The sequence below is a fragment of the Manihot esculenta genome, chromosome 12, assembly GCF_001659605.2.
Source record: "Manihot esculenta cultivar AM560-2 chromosome 12, M.esculenta_v8, whole genome shotgun sequence".
NCBI lineage: Eukaryota > Viridiplantae > Streptophyta > Magnoliopsida > Malpighiales > Euphorbiaceae > Manihot > Manihot esculenta.
The window spans coordinates 11,769,749-11,792,096 of NC_035172.2; the positions used below are offsets into that span (position 1 = coordinate 11,769,749).

Here is a 22,348-nt window from a genome sequence, read left to right on the forward strand (position 1 = left end):
ACGAAGTTATGTCGTGATTAGTCACTCTGCAAGGAAGAAAACATGAGATGATTGGTGCCTATAGTAGTTACTCCTATACTCAAGTCAGTAAACTGAAGAAAAAGGGTAAATGTAAAGAATTGCTTAGAAATCAAGAATAGTTGTGTAAGAATGCGTAACTTAGTCTCTGCAATCATTAGTTTTTAAATTACAAGAAAATGGAGTAAATTATAACATCTCCTAAAAATTCGATTAGTATTGACTAATTTATAGAAAATCCCTTGAGTATAGATGTAATGAGAATCTGCTGGATTATATCTATTAACGATAACTTCCCATGGAATCTCACTCAGTAGTTGAAAGAGCGAGTTTTAACGAAAAACTCAGACCTCAAGCATTCGAGTCTTTACCACATAACTCTATTTTCGAGTACCAGCACATGACCTACTTTAAGGCTAGTTTTATTTCATTATTACTTTAGGATCGTGAAGCCATGCAACTAATAGGAAAGTTTGCCAATAAGGATGATTTAGTTGAGGTATTATTTCTTTATTATTGTTGTTGATCTTTTTAATATTTTTTATACTAATACAATATTAGTCTTCTAGTGTTGTTGATGATTGTTCCTATCGGTCAGAGTTTGATTTTATTCTTGAAAAAAGAGCTCAAATAAGTTGTTAAGAACTCTAGCATTGAAGCAAATAATAAAGTATGTATTATTAATAAATTTAGTGATGATAACAAACTTATAAAGCAATGCAATCATATACCATATCAAGATTCATTAACAGTATGTAGTCTCTACTCAAATAACTCACAATATTGTTAATTTTATTTGATATTATAAAAAATTGTAATCAAGTATGCCTTTTAATTATATTTTATTCTTTATTTAATAGGATCCAAATTTCAATGATGAACGAATTATAAATGGATAGAAGGAATTCAAGGTGAAATGAACTCTTATTTTACATTATAATTTACTTTTGAATCACTTCCATTAATTCTAATATTGTACCCATAAATCCTCATAAAATTAATATTGTTGCATTCATTGAAAAATATGTCAATTTTTATTTTCTATCCCATTCTTGGTTTTGTAATACTATTTCATATTAGTCCATTAAACAAATAAACTAAAATTTAACCTATTAAATACCTAAACTTATATAAATCATAACAATTACAATTAAAATATAAATTTAACTATGTCATTGATGACTTATTAAAAGAAATCTGAAATAATTCGACTTATTGCTAACTGCATTCAAAAATTTTTTTATTGGACTTTAAATTTTCATAAAATGATAATATTACTTTCATATAATTTTTTTAATTTATAAAAATTGAGCGTGAAGTCAATAAAATTTAAAGTACAATCAACAATTTATGTTAGCAATTTTTAACCTTTTACAATAAACTTTTAATAATATGTCTAATTTGTATTTAATTGTTATAGTTTTTATAAGTTATATTATGATTTTAATCCGAGTGTTCAATGGGTTAATTCCAATTTGTATAGGGTATAATATATGTTCAGCCATTCTATATCTGATAATGAGATCACATCTCCAACAAAAACCCCTTGTTAAAAAGAGCGGAAAATACAATATTGCTTTTGCAAGTCAAACATAAATAGACACGAGGTAAGGCGAGTATTGGTAGATATAGGTAGTTCTGTTAACCTTCTCATCTTAAATGTTTTTAACAAGTTAAGCTTAGATAAAAATAGTTTTGTCAGAGTTTTCTATCCATTAGTAGGAATAGGAGATAAGACCATGACAGTGTTGGGCACCATCAACCTTCCCCTATTGCTGGATGACAAAAAAGTATAGGCAAGAGTTGTATGCAAAGTTTGCAGTGGTAGATATTCCATTTGCGTACAATGTGATACTCGGCAGCCTGGTCCTAAACTACCATGGCATTGTTATTAACATGGGTGTCATGTTTCTTAAGCTACTAGCTCTAGGGGGAATAGTCGTGGTTCGAGACAATTCGAGATTGGCTAAAGAAAGTTATGGACACTCAGCAAAAAGTCTTGAAAAAGCAACAATACCCATCGATATGATGGAAAAGACGTAATCTCACATAAATTTAGAGCCAGTAGACCTAGTAGAGGAGGTATAGCTAGGTAAGGAACAAAAAGTACGGCTCGGTACTGCATTAACCGGTGAAACAATGACTTATTTAATAGAGTTGCTAAAGAACCGAGTAACCACTTTTGCTTGGTCTCCAAAAAATATAACAGGTGTAGACCCGACTCTCATCACCCATAAGCTATCTGTTGACAAAACCGTTAAAAGGGTCCAACAAAAGAATCGCACCAGAAAGATAGCAAATGATCAAAGAAGAGGTTAACAAGTTTTTCAATGCAGAGTTAATAAAGGAAGTCCAGTATCCCACATGGCTTGCCAATATAGTCTTGGTGAAGAAAGCTAAAGGAAAATAGAGAATGTGCATGGATTTTACTGACATGAATAAAGTATGTCTAAAAGATCATTACCCGTTGCCATCTATTGACAGATTGGTAAACTTGACCTCGGGTCACACAGTAGTTTCTTTTCTTGCTATCATTTTAGGTTACCACCAAATCATGATGGACGCAGAGAAGACTGCGTTCATAACAGAAGGAGTTTACTGTTATAAGGTGATGCCATTTGAGTTAAAAAATGTGGGGGTGACTTACCAAAGGCTGGTGTCAGGAATCTTTAAAGGCACAGTGGGGTCAATAGTTGAAGTGTACGTGGATGACATGGTAGTAAAGAGCTGATCCTTGAAAGACCATCCAGAAGATATCTGAAAAGTCTTTGACATATTGGACAAGGCGGGTATGAAGCTAAACCTAAAAATTAAACCTTCAAGGTAAAAGTTGGGAAGTTTTTGAGGTATATAATCTCAGAACGAGGCATAGAGTCATCCAAAACATGGAAGCACTCAAAATCATTAATGAAGTACAAAGGTTAAATGGGAAGTCACAGTCTTGGGTCATTTCGTATCATGCTCGGCCAGAAGGTTCTCTCGTTCTTCAAAGCTTTAAAAGACAAAGGTAAATTTGAATGGGGAAAAGAATGTGCAGAGGCATTTGAAAGTCTAAAAACCTTTTTATTATCTTTCCCATTGCTAAGTCTGTCTGTTGAAGCCGAAGTTTTGTTTCTATACTTGTCTGTGACACATAAAATAGTTTGCTTGGTACTCGTTCATGAAAACAAGGGGGAATAAAGCTTGGTATATTATGCCAGCTAAGTTTTGAAGAGAAAAGAGCTGAATTATCCTCCTCTTGAAAAGTTGGCATTTGTAGTTTTAATGTTAGCCACAAAGTTATGACCATACTTTGAGTCACACAGTATAGGAGTCAGAACAAATTATCCTTTGTAAAAGGTTCTACACAGGGCAGAACTGTTAGAGTGATTATCCACCTAGGCGGTAATATTGTCAGCCTATGATATCAAGTATATTCTAAAAAAGGCCATGAAAGCCCAGGTGCTAGCTGATTTTTTTTGCAGAAATGACTTTGCCATTAAAACCTTCAGAGTTCCCTGAATCAACTGTAAAGGAGTGAAAAGTTTGGATAGACTGAGCTTGGGAGGCTGGGGGTTCCGAAGCTGGGATTTTATTGTAGTCTCAAACTAGTACAAAGCTTCAGTATGCGGCCAAGCTCGCCTTCCATGCTGCCATTAATGTAGCCGAGCAAGGGGCTATAATAATGACCCTGAGAATCATCAAGGAATTACGTATACAAAAATTCACTATTTTTAGCGACTCATAATTGGTTATTAATTAGTGCTAGGGACAATTCAAAGTCAGAGAGCTGAATCTTATCAAATACAAGGAAAATGTTCGGTCACTAATGGAGAGGATTAAAGATAGGCAAGGTAGCTATTAACTTTGCTAGGTAGCCAGAGCCTACAATGAAGAGGCAGATGTTCTAGCCAAGATTGCGGCGACGGGTGAACAACACCTGACCCAACCGTTTCAGTTCGAGGAACTGCACATTTCAGCGACGGAAGTGGAAGAGTCTTTTCCATAGAAGAGGGGAATCATGGATGATGCTTATATATAAATTTTTGACACAAAATGATCTTCTAGCCTATGAGTTATCAGCCAAACAAGTAATAAGAAAATCCTCTAAATATGCATTAATTGATGGTTGGTTGTACAGGAGGTTCTCGACACAGTCATAACTGCATTGTGTTATAAAGGAGGAAGGCTAGAAAATCTTAAAAGATATCCATAAATGTGATTGCGAGAGCCATGAAGAAGCTAAGACAACCGCCAGGAAAGCATTCAAACAAAGGTAATATTGGCCGATCATAATGTAAGATGCGAAGCAACTTGTCTATAAGTGTCAAAGATGTCAAGTACATGCAAACATCCCAAGGACTCCAAGAGAAATGCAAGCAGCCATTGGAAGCCACATTCTTGGCCCATTCCCTAAGGCATTCAGGTCAAGGAAGTTCATAATCATGGAGGTAGATCATTTCAATAAGTGGGCCGAGGCTGAGGTAGTGCAGTGCAGTCCATCACCACCCAACAAGTGATTTTCTTCGTTAGCAAAAATATATTCACTCGATTTGGAATACCAAAGATAGTGATCACTAATAACAGAACTCAGTTTGTAAGCTCCAGGTTTAAAGACTTTTGCAAGAAATGAAAAATTGACTTGAGATTTAGCTCCACTTATCACCCCCAAACCAATGGAATGACCGAGGTGACAAATAGGACCATCCTACAAGGGCTAAAGAAAAGGCTCGATCAAGCTAAGGGCAATTGGCTCGAGGAGTTACCTCACATACTATGGGCCTACAAGACCACCCTAAGAATAGCTGCAGGAAAAATGCCCTTTTCTCTTGTATATGGGGCCGAGGCGGTCATCCCATGGAAATTCAAGTAAGCAGTTTCAGGACACAACACCCTTAGATTTCAGAAAATCCCGAAGAAATACAATTCAATTTGGACCAAGCCGAATTCCTATGAGAAAAGAGCAATAAAAATGGCAATTTACATAAACAAAATTCCAGAATGTTCAATAATAAAGTTAGACCGCATGCTTTTAATGTGGGGATCTAGTCCTTAAAAGAACATATGTAAAACGTGGCAGTGTCGGGTCTGGTAAGTTGGGCAAGAACTGAAATGACTGTTTAGGGTCTCGAAGATCATTTGCCCATGGTCATATAAGCTAGCCAAGCTAGATGGTCAAGTCATTCCCTATTCGTGAAATATTTGTAACCTGAGAAAATTTTATTAATAATAAGTTAATGAGGTATTTTTCACATGTTGTGTTCTTCAGTGATAATGAACGATGGGATTGCCTACCTCAAAAAGTTTAAGGAGACAAGAAGGGGCCATAAGGCGGGTTTCGATAGGCCAGATCACAAGGCAAATTTTGTCAAACTACAATATGGGTGTTGGTCCCGTTGGTCCTACTAAACAAGACCACAAGGCGGGTTCCATCAGGCTCCGCTAGGCTAGATCACAAGGCAGATTCTGGTAGACTAAAATCTGGGCATTGGTCCCACTAAGGAAGGTCATAAGGCGGGTTCCGCTAGGCCAGGTCAAAGGCAAGTCCCGCCAGACTACAATTTAGGCGTTGGTCCCACTAAGCAAGGCCACAACACGGGTTTCGTCATACTAGGCCACAAGGCAGGTTTTGCCAGACTATAATCTGGGCATTGATCCCACTAAACAATGTCAAAATGCGGGTTCCACTAGACTACAATTCAGGTGTTGGTCCCACTAATCAAGTCATCTAAGTTAGACAACATGAGGCTAGTATATCAATCCCCAAAAGATAAATGTGTCAATCAAATATTAATATCGATAAGGCGAGAGTCTTATGACCAAATGTCAAGATGCGTGAACGGGTGAAAGTCCCATATTGCAAAATGTCCTCAAATGCATTTTATAATGAAAGGCAGGATTTCGTCAGGCCACAGGCTTAGGTATTAATATTGTTTTGCAAAAATTTTCCAAATTATTTTATATCGTTAAGCCAGGCATTAAGCCCTACAAAGTAATGTGCTTTAGCCCCCTTTTTTGAGCAAAAAATGGTAGTCGTCGGATTCATAGTTTGGTTAAGAGGTAGCCCCTTGGTCCATTATTTAAATCATTGGTAGCGACAAAGGGAACAAATAAACACCTAAGAATAGATATATAAAATATGTATTTTCATCATAAAAGATCATAAGGGGATAAGGTGGACTTTAGTCTCTATTATATCATAATTTTCTAAACATCTACTACATTGTGAGCAAAGGCCCGGTTGGCGGGTTCTCCTCAACCTCTCACTTGACCTCATCCTTCGGGAGGAGATCGTCTATCCAGGAAAACCACATAACGGGGACCATTTTCTCCAAATATTTTCCTAGCCTGACCCTCAAAATCAATCTTGCACAATCCAACTCCCCTTCTAAAGGTCATGGCGCTAAAAAACCATTATAGTCAGACTGGTTGCGGTCCTCAGCCAATACATAAAGCTGAGCAATGTGCTTGCACCTTCATGAAGACACGCCTTTAGCTTGCTCTTCTTAGACCATGATGTTATCGTCCACACACATCTAGTTATCCTTAGGAAAAGAAAAGAAGTACCCCATTCATATCATCCACAGATGACCGTCCTAAATAAGAGAATAGAAAGGAGGGTTCTTATACAATGGTATAGCAGGTAAAGATTTAAATATGCCTCCAGAAATAAGGCAATCGTCGTAACCAAAGGCAAGCAAAACAATGTAAACAGTAAAGACCAGCCAAATCGTGCCACGTGCCCCAAACCGAAAAGAAAAATCGTCACCTTCGAATCTAAAGAATCGAAGACCAGCGAGAGACTTCTGATGCTACATAATAATCATCCAAAGTAAGTTATGAGTTGTCACCACAGAATAGGTCCACGTGTCAAGAATCTGATAAGTAATGCAGTCTTGCCCAAAAAAAGAAAGACTCGAATACCTTAAGACCCGGTTCATTATCAAGACTCGCTCTCCCTTGGATAGTTCAAGTCTCAGTACAAAGTTACCATTAAATAGGGACAATCCAATGTATCCCCGTTATACCTGTAATCACGGGATCACCAACCCATTAGTTGGTAATATCGCCTACTAAGCAGTCGGCCACATCATCACTAGGTTATCGAGAAATGCTATATTTATCTCCACCTTCTTACAGTATAAAAGGAGAAAAATCACATAGATAAAGGTACGTTATTCTCTTATACTAAAGTTCTAAACAATTCATTGTATTTACCCTCTCCAATGTTGACATGAGCATCAAAGTGGCTGTCGTGGGCACTTACCACCACCTCACCTTCTTACAGTATAAAAAGAGAAGAATTACAGAAACAAAAATGCGCTATTCTCTTATACTAAAACTAAAGTTCTAAGCAATTCATTGCATTCACTCTCTTCAGTGTACTGACTTGAACGTTGAAGTGATTGCCGTAGGCATCTACTACCATCTCATATTCTCTTTCTTGTAGGTCTAACCAATCACAGTACAACTCTATTTTTTGACTATATTAATTATTATTTAATTTAATTATGGTATATTTCAATTAATCTCAAACTAATTTAAATATTTTTTCAAAAGAAAATTTTATTTTATTATGATTAATTTTTCTTAATATTGTAGCACATTATAATTAAAAAAAGCTAAATGCACACTTACACACCATTTTAGCACTTTTAATTATTACACTTTAATTTTAATTGTAATATAATAGATACTTAAAATTTTAAAAATATTATTTTTAAATACAATTTATCTAAATTTATAATTTTAAAATTGTATTTAAAAATATTTTTTTAAAAAAATTTAAATATTTTTTTAAAAACAAAACTACTGATTGTATTAATAAAATTTAATCAAACAAAAAGTGATATAATCTCAAATAGAGAGACAATTATGCCTAATAGATTATCTAGCAAAAGTATGAGTAGTTAGAGTAGCATTACGACAAACCCATTTAACAAAAAATATCAGTTTCATAATCTAACAAATATTTATAATTATTCAAAATCAAACCCATGCATAAGATAATTTGGCAAAAATGCTCCTCAAGTGCCTGTTTAAACCCCTGCATAAGATAATTTGGCAAAGATGCTCTCATTATTTCTCATCTCTCGAACATAAATCATTAAAGGTTTTCGGCGACATAACTGAAGCATTTTTCATATCATACTCTTTATAGTGGTTAACAAAATCACAGACCAATTTAGTCAACGTCTCATTATAATGACTAGAAGAGAGATCTTTAATTAGAATCCAAAAATCAGAATGAGTTACAGGAATATGAAGAGAATTTTCATTATCTTGTATTTTCTTCCAAACAAGCAATAATTGATTGTACAATCAAAGGCCCCTATTCCCTATATTTTCAAAATTAATATTATTAAAAAATTGAAACAATTTTTTTTTATCTCTAATTGCAAAATAGATACTCTCTAAAAAATGTTATAAATATACTAAATAGGTCTGCATATTCTGAAAATTGATTGAATTGTATATGAGAAATATTTCCATCATACGAAAATTGTAAGAAATCGTAAGTGACGATCGGAATATCTCTGGAATTCTTAATAGGGATAACAACATCTTTTTTTTTATCGATAGTTAATTGGCTGACACATATCTTCTTCTATAAAAAAAGGGAAAGAAGAAGTTAGATTTAATGAAAAGAAAAAGACGATAATATTGAATCACAAGATGACGGTGTTAAAAAATTTAAATACTTAAAAGTAATTTTTTAACATATTAGTTATTTATTAAGTCACTGTTAATTTTAATGGGTTTGATAGCAACGGGCATATATGCATTTGGCAATTAAAAAATATTAAAAAAAAAAGTATTAGGCCAAAATAAAATAAACAAAATAAAAAATCGGGAGGGGGAGGTGAAGACGCGGCAGGGGATCGCATCCACGAATCCAAGATCAAATCGTGGACTGAAATGAGGACAGAGCTTGTGTTCTTCGGCTAGTAAATTGTATCGTCCGCTGAAGCAGCATATTTTTGACCGGAAAAACGTAAAACTCTAGGAAAGGAGTGGAAGAGCTGTTGGCTGCTGCTGTTTCTTTGGGTGCCTCTAACGCCTTATCGCACCAAAAGGAGGTCCTACTTGATATTTTAAACCGCCAGAATTTGTGATTTCTGATTCTTGTTTTGATTTAAACACTTCTACTTTGTCAATTTGTTTATGACTAATTATTAGAGTTCGTGATTTGGGTTTAGTAATTTGTGGACTTGGTTTTTGATTCGTGGTTCATGCTTTATGATTCGTTGATTCCATTTACGATCGCAACTCTCTTTCTCTATATCGATTGTGATTTGTATAACTCGTGTTTGCGGATCACTTATTCTTCAGTGATTTCTGGATTTTGATTTGGATTACTTATGAACAAATTTCATGATTTCCAACAGAGCTACTTGTGGACTTCTGTTTTGGACAAACTTCATAATGACGAATCACACACACACACACACACACACACACACACACAGAGAGAGAGAGGGAGAGAGAGCAGAACAAAAGCGAGAAGGGGTATTTTGGTCATTTCATATTTTATCGGTTTCAGTTTCTCTTTAATTTGTACTGAATGATGTTGTTAATTTATTTAAGGGTTATTTGCAATATAGAACTAAATCATCCAATCATTCCTGAAAGGATATGCTTGATTTAAATACACTCTACTCACCGATATAGGCTCTTTAATTTATTTTTATTCCTTTAACAGGGTAACGACTCAACGTATAGCATTGCAATGAGATTGGACTTATCCTTGATCTAACGTGTGATTCTTGAAGAAATCCTTTTGGATGCTGGATTCTGATATATTCATTACCTATGGCATCATCTGTTTTTCACGCTGTGATTAGTACTTTGGAGTGGGTGACAGTGGCTTTGGATACTCCATCTGCTAGAGCTGTTGTTTTCGGAGTTCATATTGGAGGTATCTAGTTTTTTCAAGCTTGATGCTATCTTATTCATCCAGCTGCTAATATGTTAATTTCCAATAGCTCATATTTATTGTTGTGTTGTTGAAGGACATCTTTTTGTGGAGGGTCTTCTTCTGGTGGTCATTCTTTTCCTACTGTCCCAAAAGAGTTACAAGCCCCCTAAACGGCCATTATCAAAGAAGGTTAATGTGTCAGATAACTAATTTAATAATTTCATTCTTTTTACATATTTTTGTGTTGATTGGAATTGCATTATTCATGTATATTTTATCATTTGTCAAATGGTTGTTTTTGTAATAAATATGTATGAATATATATGTGTACATAATTTATATACACATATATGCACACACACACAAATACATATACCTCCAATATGAACTCCAAAATGGAGATATATATATATATATATATATATATGTAACACACACACACACACATATATATATAATATATGTACATTATTCTTTTGCTAGTAAAAGTTTTAGCCTAGGCCAACAAGTGTTCTTTTGCTGCCCTTGTGAATTGCTGTTTTATACTCTGTATTTTGCTGTTTTCTCTTGTTGCAAACTAATCATGGTATATTCTTCTTAAGGTCTACCAGTTGCAGTGTAGTAGTTTTTGCATCATACATTTAATAATGTTCTTGCTATGCCAAAATGGAATTGCTGAAAATGTGTAGTTCTATAGGAAATAGATGAGCTATGTGAAGAATGGGTTCCAGAACCACTTATTCCTCCTATTACAGAAGAGATGCGATATGAGCCACCAGTGTTCGAAAGGTGAACATATTTCTCATCTTTATATAGGTATATTTTTCTGATTTGAAATGTCCATATGCCAGTGGTAGCAGACCCAGCTTTAAGCGACAGCTGATGCTGCCACATGTTGCTGAAAGTGTAGCTGAAATTTCAGCAACATGTGGCAGCATCGGCTGTCACTTGTAGCTGGGTCTGCTATCATACAGCCGGCAGTGCAGTTCTAATCTCCCCCCCACTCCCCCCCCCCCCCAAAAAAAAAAAAAAAAAGAAAAGAAAAAAGAAACTCTCTTCTTTGAGAAAAGCCATTTGGCAGCTACCAGTCATGCCCTTTTGATTAGCCAGTTGCTATGTTATTCCCTTTCTATGTCCCCTTTTAAAGCCACATAGTGGTTATATTATTTAAATGATTCATAGTAGTAGCTGAATGATCCTCAGGATTCTGAAGGTTCATTTTTCATCCATTTGCGCAGTGCTGCTGGGCCACATACAACAATCAATTGCAAAGAAGTTGTGAACTTTGCTTCAGCTAATTATCTCGGATTAATAGGGAATGAGAAATTGCTTGTGAGAGAATTCATTCCTAATAGTCCTTGTCTTTTTGGATAATGATTTTCATTAAGTGGAGCATTTTGACAAAGTTTTATTTTAGGAGTCTTGCACCTCTGCATTGGAAAAATATGGTGTTGGTTCATGTGGCCCTCGTGGATTCTATGGAACTATTGGTAAGGCTCCACTTTAAAATGTGCACCCTCACTTGAAAAAACTTTGAATATTCATAATATTTTGAGCTTAAATTATTTAACCTTTAACAATTTCTCTACCTTAGATGTCCACCTTGATTGTGAGGCCAGAATAGCGAAGTTTTTGGGGACTCCAGATTCAATTCTCTATTCGTATGGACTTTCTACCATGTTCAGTGCAATTCCATGTTTCTGCAAAAAAGGAGACATAATAGTTGTGTGAGTATATGTAGTTTTAATTATATTATTATTTTTCTGAAAGACCTGAGCGTGCATTTGGATAATAGGGCAAGTGTTTGTGGTGATTTTCACCAAATTATTTTAATGAATTATCTTCTTCATGCACAAGTGATGTTGGTTTTTATTTCAACCTAAGAGCTTGTTCGGTATAAATAATTCCTATATGGCATTCATTTACAAACCCATACTTGTCATTTTCGTTATGCATCAAAATTCATAAACATTTTTAATTAAATGAAATTGGTTATTCTCGAGTCAAATTCTACCAAAACTGATAGAGTTTGCAAGTTGAATTAAGAAGCCGAGAAGTTTAAAATGAATTCTGCATTTGATAAATAAGATGGAAAAACATGAGAATCCATTTGCAAGCAAATTGTTTTCTTGAAATTCACATACGAATAAATGATTTCCATATCCTTTTGTTCTAATTACTGGTATTTACTAAATTATGATTATATTTGATAACCAATTATGCTTTTGCATTCTATTAGATGAGCCAAAAGAAGTTTCTTACATTCTATCATATTTAATAATCTTTTTGGCTTTCTTATCATTGAAGCTTAAAGTTAATTATTAGTTTTTAGATGTAGTTATTCAAAAATCATAGTTGCTTTTGTCATAGTTGTTAGGGTCTAAATGAGTCAAGCTGCTCGATAGAAGCTCGGCTTTGCTCGACTCATTTCTTAAAGGGTTGAGCTCGAGCTTAATTTTAGATTTTATTATAAATAAGCCGTACTCGAGCTTACTAATATTTGGCTTGTCAAGACTCATGAGCTAGTTTATTGAATAGGCTCATGAGCTGGCATGTTATCAAGCTCGTTAGGTTAGTTCATATTGAAATTTGTTTAAATTATGTTGTTTATTATATTTTATAATGTTGTAAATCTATCAATGTTATTTATAATTATTCTGTGAAATAAGATATTAATAATTATTATCTATAATTTTGATATAATTCAATTATGTTAAACATAGTTATAAAATTTAAAGTATAGTTAATACAAAGGTTTGGCACTAACGGGCTATATTTATAATTCAAAACTCAAAGGTATTTTTTTAATTTTTTGCTATGTTACTTGAACTGAGTATGGGTGTCGAAAATGAATACATATCTATGTGTCCAACTCGTAAACTTCCTAAATAGAAAATACGGGGATATGTATCCAAATCTAGACACCGGTGCTTAGATAGGCTATGGAAATAAAATAAAAGATATAAAATTATGTAATAATAATAATAATTATTGTCCAAATAAATTAATATGTTTATTTAAAATTTAATTAATATGATAATTTTTTAACATAATGTAGATACATTTTAAGATTTAGTATAATAATATAATATATCTTAAATAATTAATAATATCTATATTTGTTGTGATGACGAGTTGATTATTGTCGCATATTTATTTTTTTCCAAATCATGATTAGCTTTCCCTTAATATGTTAAAATAGAAAATAACTAAAGAAAAAACTGAAGTGATCCATTAAAATAGAAAAGAAAAAAACAAAAAAGTCACATCCCACATTTTTTGTCCACATGTGAATCCTGTTGCCTTTCCAATTTCCCCAGCCTCATATAGGCTTGCATTGGACCCAGTGCCTTCTAAGCTGCAACCTAAACCATAAATAAAACAGAGAAAAGGAAAAAAGTATTCCCAATTATCCAAGCTCATTTAAACATGCATCTTTTTCTTTCCTTTCTCATATTTCCTTTTCCTTTGCTTTCCTGGTATTGCCTGGTTTCTTCTCTTTGGCATGCCCAACTTCATAGAAGTGTATCAGACATGTATTTTGTACCGTGTCCCATGTCATGTCGTGTCTACTCTGGTGTGGCACGGCTATTCAGTGAGTCCGACTATCAGAGATTTTTTGTGAAAAGAAATTTATTTTTTTCACATTAAAAATGAATTTAAAATGTTAGATGATGTATATTTTCAAGTTTTAATTTGTATTTGGATTATAAGAAAATAGTTGAGTCATTTTGTAATATATATGAAGCTTGAACCAAAGAAAATAAATTTACCATAAAATGGCACATGATATTTTATTCGAGTCTAATAATAGAGTTGTGTATAAGGATTCGACAATACCATGACTAGGAGTTGGTTGAACTATATCATGCCAACTTATACTATGTTATGTAATGATTAATTGTTCTAAAAATATAGTCCTTAATTGCATTTGCATCTTAAGTTGAAAACTATATGTGTGTGTGCAATTTTTTTCATTAAAACTAATTAAGTAATATATGAGTAAGTTGTATAAATTTTAGGTCTTTGTTACAAAATGTAAGTTCCATAAATGTAAGTTCCATAAAAAAAATTAAATTTTAACTAATGGAATTATACAATGAAATAAAATGAAAAATAAAATAATATAATTTGAATTAAAAACTGACAAGGACAGTGTAGGTATATAACAATCAAAATAATTATTATATTTGTATTTTATACTTTTTAAATTAATATTTTCTTTAAAAGACGGCCTCCAAAAGGCAAAAAGAATGGGAAAAAGTATAGGGTTTAGGAATTAAACCTATGTCTAAAGGAAATGAAGAGCATCCTTTGCCACTAGACTACAAGGCACATTTGTGATTTACGCCGCTATGCTACACACACACACAAAAAGTGAAATGTGGGATTGCTTTCAATTCCAAATTGTTTGTAAATGAAGAAGGGGGCCCTAGCTTCTCTTTTGAAGTTCTAGTATTAATGTAAATAGTGAAGTTACTACTTAGTCCTTGTAGTTTGGTGAAACTAACTATTTAATTTCTCTATTCTCAAAAACACATTAGCTAGTCATTATTATTTTAAATTGTTAATTATTAGGGTAAATTACACATTAATATATGATTTTTAGTATAATTAACGGATCAATCATTGTATTTTTAAAATCGATAACTAGATTGGTTTTCACTCATTATGTTTGTCGAATGATATTAAGAATTGTTAATGATAATATTTCATTTTTGCAATTTACAGAAAAGCACTCTTAAAAAGAAATTATTTTTGCGAAATTATTTTGATTTGTTTTTTTAGTATTAGTTTGGTGGTCGAAGAACTATTGACTTGGGAGATGTGCTTGGAATATTGGAAACATTGGAGTATACAAGTAAAAGTTGGAAAGAATGAAAGGGTGGAGAAGAGGTTGAAGGTAGTGGAAAAAGATTGAAAGGGTATTTTCCAAAATAAAAAACATTCTCTATCCTTTGACCAACCTCAATCATTGAACAAATAGACTAATGGACAAAAGGACTTCTAGTTTGGATGGTTGCAAAATACAAGGACTCAAGTATTCGATTTTAAAAATACAAGGACAGATCCATTAAGTACGCTATAACTCAGAAATTAAAATATAATTTATTCTAATTATTAAATCGCTCTTGTGAATTGCAAGGATTAAATAGTTGTGATTTTAATATTATAGGGGCTAAGTAGTTGCGGTTTTGAAATTGCATGAGCTTATTAGAGACATTGACGGCTTAAGTAAATGGAAGGAGTAAATAGTTAACAATTTGAAAAGAACAAGGAATAATTAATATGTTTTTGAAAATAAAAGGATCGAGTAGTTAGTTTCACTAAACCACATGGATTAAATATTAAATTGCCCATTTTAGTACTTTTGACTTATTTATATCAAAGATAAGCTGAGCTCGACCTTAAGATGGGTTATTATTGCTTTACATGGGGCTCATTAGGTCATTTAGTTTTAAATTTTAATATTAATATTAATATAAATATTGAATTTGATTACTTCATTAGAGATAAGCCAAACTCAGCATTGACTTGTTTATTTATAATGAATTGAGTTCAAACTTCACTTGTTGATATTTTAATGGTATTTAACTTTTTGAGGTATGACAGGAACCATAGATAGTCCCTTTATTTTTAATGAGAATCATTTTAGTTCCCATTGTATGATAGAATGACTATTTTGTTGTAATTCTCCGTTAATTAACCATAGATTGATGTAGTCAACTAAAATCAGGGGACTTTAATGCTACAGGGTTAAACTCCTAAAAAAGAAAAGCGTGTTGAACTAAACTATTACATCTGTCAACCCATTAACGGTGAATTTAGTATTTTAACATGACTATTTTTTCGATAGAAAGTATCCCTCGGGATTAATATGTTTCTCATTTAAAATTAAGGGATTAAGCTGTGGTTTTTTATGCCTTGGAGACTAAATTAACCATAGATTGATGTAGTCAACTAAAATCAGGGGACTTTAATGCTACAGGGTTAAACTCCTAAAAAAGAAAAGCGTGTTGAACTAAACTATTACATCTGTCAACCCATTAACGGTGAATTTAGTATTTTAACATGACTATTTTTTCGATAGAAAGTATCCCTCGGGATTAATATGTTTCTCATTTAAAATTAAGGGATTAAGCTGTGGTTTTTTATGCCTTGGAGACTAAATTGTAAGTCACCCTATTTTATAATCCAGCTTAACACAACTTCCACACGAATTTAATATACTTTGAACAAGTGGAGCAGGAGTTGTAATATTGAAGCTTGAGTTGAGCTCAAAAGAGTGTCGAGCTATGGTTGTATAAATGTTTTACATCTTACAAAATTGTCTCTATTTCTTGGTATTTATCTTATTTAGCTTGTACTGAATATTATTTAAGTTTGTAACCCTTTATAAATTAGTATTTTTCTTTTTCCTCTTCTTCTAGTGATGAGGGGGTTCACTGGGGAATTCAAAATGGCCTATATCTTTCTAGAAGCACCATTGTGTATTTTAAGCATAATGACATGGATTCTCTACAAAACACGTTGGAGAAAATAACTGCAGAGAATAAGCGTGCTAAACAATTGCGTCGCTACATCATTGTTGAAGCAATATACCAGGTTTTCTTTTTATCGATCATGCATAATAAATTTCTCCTGTCTATTCTATCTCATTACTCTTAACATTACAGTTCTGCAATTGCATTTTCTAGTTATTTTCCAATTTTATTGAGAATGTGAAGTAGAATAAATTGTTCATCAGTAGTTTCATTTTGATGAGTGAGTGCAGATATGAAAATGTGATATTAACATAAAAAGGATATCTCCAGCAAAGTGGGGTATTCATATATTTAATGTGCAGCTATACTTCAAAATATTTGCAGCTTTTTAGTTGCTAGCTCCAATCTTTCATTGTTATGCAAAGCTATAGTTGATGCAGTCAAGCTGTAAATATTCTGTTCATTGCCAAAGTATTCTAATTTATAATGAACTTGGAAACAACTCAAGCCATTATGTGCACTTTGATTTTGTGTTTAATACTTGATTCGGAGTTGAAATTTATATAAATACATTATTTTCAATTGAATTTTTAATATCTTTTGATCAAATTAGTAAGAGATATATACCTATAAATGTATATATTTTATTTTTAATTGATTTTAAAAAGCTGTACTGAATCTTACTATTCAATTCAATTCTCAATTCAAAAAATGAATATTTCAATTCTAAAATTTGAATCTCGACTTTGAATCTACCTTTTTTCCTGCCTGCCTTTATTGATTAAATTCACAAACTTGATTACTGATGTGGTATAGTTTCTTGAAAAAGGTTGAATCTTTTTTTTTTTCCCTTTCCTGCCTTATTGATTAAATTGAATGGACTTTGTTGTTGATGCTGTATGCTTTCTTAAAAAATATTGATTATTTAAACATTTTGCTCAAGTAATTACTGGTTGTATATTATAATCATGCATGTTATGCCACTGCCATATTGTTTTTCTTCCTGCCTTTATTGATTAAATTCAATGGACTTGATTACTGATGCAGCATAGTTTGTTGAAAAAAGATTGATTCTTTAAACATTTTGCTCAAGTAACTAATAGTTGTGGATTGTAGTCGTGCATGTTATGAGAACTTTCTTGACTGGATAAATTGTTTTTTTGATATTTTAATCTTCAGAACTCTGGCCAAATAGCTCCATTAAATGAGATCATTAGATTGAAGGAGAAATATCGGTTTCGTGTTTTGTTGGATGAAAGCAACTCATTTGGAGTGCTTGGCAGATCTGGAAAAGGTCTAACTGAATACTACGGCGTTCCGGTATGATTTAGAACACAATGCTTTCTTTTTATTTGTATAAACTCTATGATTTAAACTTTATGAGAGTGTGAGCTTGCAGGTTGAGAAGATAGATATTATAACTGCTGCAATGGGGCATGCATTAGCCACTGAAGGAGGATTCTGCACTGGCAGTGCCAGAGTCATTGATCACCAAGTAGAAAAACTTACTTACCTAAATGGAACAATTTTCTTGGAAGTTAGATAATTTTGCTATTTTGATTTGATGACCATTTGCAAATCATTTGCAGCGACTGAGCAGCTCTGGATATGTCTTTTCGGCTTCATTGCCTCCGTATCTCGCAAGTGCTGCAATTACCGCAATTGATGTCCTAGAGGGTAATCCTGCTTTAGTAACCAAGCTGAAAGAAAACATTGCTATATTGTGGAAAGGTCAGTGCTAATTTCATTATCATCTGTTATCAGTTTTTCTTTATTCTCCTTTTCATTCCTTTCTCTGTCTTTGGAATGAGTCCAGCATTTTGCAAAAGCTATTGTGCCACTTTTCTATCACTGTGGAAAGAAGTTGCTATCTACTACTTGTTAAATTCACTGTTATGTGCTTGGAAACATGTTCCTTGGGAAAATGCGAGCTGTATAATTTAATGCATTGATGCTTGAGCCAGAATGTCATGCATTCTATTTATTCTTACAATCAAATAGAATTTCAATGTTGCGACACATTTAGCTGCGGATCAGGCTTGTTTTGAGTTTGTTGAGATACAGAAAACTAGATCACAGAAATTGGAATAAATACATTCGTGCACACATATACATGCTCAGAAACGTATGTAAGCCCACATACATATATGAAAACGATTATACATGTGATAAGGCAAGTGGTAGTAAGAGAAAGAAATGTGAAGCTGTTTGACGAGAAAATTTATTGTATTGATTGCAGCAACTGTTCACAATGAAAAGAAAAATAGTTACAATCAATATATCTCTCTACTGATGCTCTTCACTATTACAATACCAAACAACTTTAGATGGCAAAACAAACCTAGGAAAAGAAAGAAGAAAAATAGACTGAAATTCAGATCCAGTAGTCCTCCTCCCGTGCAGAATACGAGACCCTTCCCTTTCTCTTTAGAGAAATTCCAAATGAGAGATTGCCAAAGAAGCCCTTCCTTTCATCTGCTTTTCCTTATACGTCGGGTTATGTTCTTCAGTTATAACAAATTCTTGCCAGCTGTTCTCTCCTGAATTCATGGTGCCAAATTCTCACATTGTCTTTTAGCTCTTCTGGAATATACATTAAAATTCCTTGTTTTTGGGCCACAATTCCTATCATATGTAAGCCCACATACATAGAGGAAATGATTATACATTAGTGTCATTGCGTGACCCAGGTGCGCAAGACAATTTTGGGGATGGGCACAATGCCTAGGAACACTCCAGGAGGTCGACTTTCATGAGGCAACGGGAGTTGCACCAAGTCTCCAAGCACTCCCAGGCGCGCCTCCTGCGTGCAGCCACTGTTATCTTATCTATGACACCTGCACTATTTACTGAAACGGAGAAATAGGGAGAAGAAGAAATAGAAATAGATTGGGTTGAGAGAAGAAATAGAAAGGGGAGAGTATTTAGAGAATTAGAGAAGAAAGAAAGAAAACTCTTTGTATTGATTCTTGGAATGAATGATTACAAGTACTGATTCTATTTTTATACTTATTCTAGCTAGTAACCACTTCTAACAGCTGTAACTATTCTTCTAAGGTAGTTGTAACTGCGGTACTTATTTTCCCTCCTTTACTAATTGTGGAAACTACCAGCTAAACTAACTAAGCTACTCCTTAGTCACTTGCTACTCTACTCCTTGGTTATAACACTCACTTAGCCATATAATGCCACAGAAAAAAGTAAAGGAAATTGCATGGATATTGGAGCCAAAGAAAGTTATGGGGAGTATGGGGACCCAGTGAAGGAGGAGGAAGAGGAGGAGAAGAACCTGGTCACCTGGGCTGCTGTGCAGTGCTCCCTGCCACTATTTCTTTTCTTCTCCAGTCAATGAATTTTTGTTTTTTCTTTCTCTTGCCTTCTTCCTTCTCTCTCTTACACCCTCTTCAGATTATTTTCTCTTTCAGATTCTTCTTTATTTTCCTTCATTCGTGTCTTCTGTTTTCTTTCCTTCGTGCTGGCTGAGTTAATTCTTCCTTCACCTTGTTATAAAATCAGCAGTTATTTTCCTCCTTCATGATGGCCGAGTGGAGACAACCTTCAGTATTGATTATAAAATCAGCCATTATTGCTGATTTTCTTTTGATACGTATGAGTTCAAAGATTAATTCAAATTATTTTAAGCAATGTGTTTAGTAAAGTATTACTAAATTAAATATGTAGTAAAAATTAAAACTATAATATAATAAAAAATTAAAATGATCATTTTAATATTTTGTTCTGTTAAAAAGTAAAAATAATTTATTATATCACAATTATAATTTTTCCCATACATGTAGTATAATTTACAATAATAGGACACAATAAAGTAATGAAATGAATAATATCATTATATTAAATTTATTTGATTTTTAATAATATATTTTTTTTGATATTTTTGCACCTTCATGTAGATGCGCGCTTGGGTTCCAGTATCTTTTGGCACCTTAGTACCTCTTGAGCCTTTAATAACTATGTTATTATATTAAAGCTGAATGTTGTGATTAACGATAATAAGGGGCTGTGATTTTATGTGGAAGTAATAAAGTCGTCAGGGTGGTCTGTGGTAGTTAGCTGAAGAACTGAAAGTTGTTGGGGCAGTTGTATTTCGTGGGAAGAGTTATATTAATGGCTGTTAGCTGTATAAATAACAGCTATTGTAACTAACGAAGATCATTCTGAAAAATATCAAGAATCTAGTTAATTTCTCTCGTTCCCTTTATTCTCTTCTCCCAAAACCTCTCCTTTTCTGCTCTATTTCTATTCTTTCTGTTACTTGGGATCCTACTGTGATGAATTCCGCTGCATAAAATTGGAATGACAATTTTACAATTGAAGGCTCAACAGTAACAGAAATGGCTGAGTAGGCCATGACTCTTCATGAGTTGAGCATATTTCTCTTAAAGAAATATTATAAGTTAGGTTAAAACTTAAAAGACAAAAAAGTTATTGAAATCTCGAAGTATGAACTTAATGTGGAAGCACATTCATGCCCGTGAAATTTCAGTAAAACCAAAAAGAAAAGGGTCTGGAACAATTTTTCCCATATATTTTTAAGATAATTTTGTGTATTGTAAATTGATTGATAAGATAGCTGTGTTAAAAAGCATTGCCCTGTTCTCCCATCTCCTGAGAATAAAATTTCTCCTCCCCAAAACAGTAAAACTGACTACTTAAGACTTATTCCTAAGAATTACGCATGCGCCTTTATCTTGCGCACAGGTCCCAGGAACTGTGTGTGCCTTTAATAACCATGTACTTTTTGTTCCTGGTCACAAAGTGTCTAAATTATGGCTTAATAGTGTTTTTGTTCATTTTTCAACTCTTTAATTACATTTACATCGCAACTGCAGGGTTATCAAACATTCAGGGCCTCTCCATAGCAAGCAATCCAGAATCACCTATTGTTTTTCTCAAACTTGATAAGTCCATAGGTTCGGTGAAAGATGACCTAAAAGTCCTTGAAGATATCGCTGATCGTGTAAGAGATTAGTTTATGATCACTGTGATTACATTTTGTGAGGGCCAATTCTTATTTTCTTTTTTGATGTTTTCGACTTTCCAGGCCTTGAAGGAAGACTCTGTGCTTGTAGTAGTTACTAAAAGGTCAACAATTGATAAGTGCAGATTGCCTGTAGGAATCAAGTTGTTTGTGTCAGCTGCTCATTCAGAATCCGATGTCCTGAAGGCATGTGAATCCTTGAAGAGGGTTTCAGAATTGGTGCTGCGTACTAGTAATTGACTCTTTCCAGTGATTTCTGTCTGTGTGTCGTGTTGGGGGGGGGGGGTGTCTGCTGGACCAGATCAGTATCAGATGAACTGACAGTCTTCTGAATTGTGATAAATATTTTCAGAAACCTCTCTTTTGGCATGATTTATTTTGCAAGAGAAGAATTTAATTTCTTGTTGTAAAATTATGCAAGAAATTTTCTTTTAAGTTAAATTTCTTTATTCTAAATAATGAATTGTTAAAAAAAATTAATAGAATTGAATTTTTGGGAAATTTTTTATTTGAAATGGAGGGAAACAATTTGAGTGGGAGATGTCAGCTGATATTAATTATTAATGGAGTTTCATATATTCTATATTGAATGTTATATTATTTGATTTGAGTTTGAGTTTGATTGTGCTATATGATTGAGAGTTAATAACTATAAATTTGAGGTAATTGTTACTGATAACATAAATAGTTGAATTTATGGGATGCAAAGAAAAAAAAAATTTTTAAGTATCAATTGATTTTGCATATTTGTAAGTAGGATCTTGATGTAAAATTTGGGATAAAATATCACCTTTCTTTTATACCGTTGGCAATGAGAGGATTTTACACAATGTGTAATGATAGTTGAAAAAAAAAATGCACGAGAAGGATACTTCTTACCATTACCCCTTATCAAGATCAACAGTGAGCTTTTGAATAGCGGAAGAAGAAGAAATAAGCTGCAACTAT

At 33.3% G+C, this 22,348-nt stretch overlaps 1 protein-coding gene across 1 annotated transcript; it reads left to right on the forward strand.

Annotated features, from left to right (window-relative positions):
* Positions 1–8,816: 8,816 nt before the first annotated feature.
* LOC110628203 (long chain base biosynthesis protein 1) lies at positions 8,817–21,841 on the forward strand. Its single transcript, XM_021774744.2, has 13 exons — positions 8,817–9,077; positions 9,701–9,916; positions 10,011–10,105; positions 10,614–10,705; positions 11,155–11,248; positions 11,334–11,406; positions 11,511–11,643; positions 16,348–16,522; positions 17,581–17,721; positions 17,801–17,896; positions 17,991–18,132; positions 21,252–21,379; positions 21,464–21,841. Exons 2-13 carry the CDS (start codon positions 9,811–9,813, stop codon positions 21,638–21,640), a joined length of 1,452 nt encoding a protein of 483 aa, XP_021630436.1. The 5' UTR covers positions 8,817–9,077; positions 9,701–9,810; the 3' UTR covers positions 21,641–21,841.
* Positions 21,842–22,348: the final 507 nt, after the last annotated feature.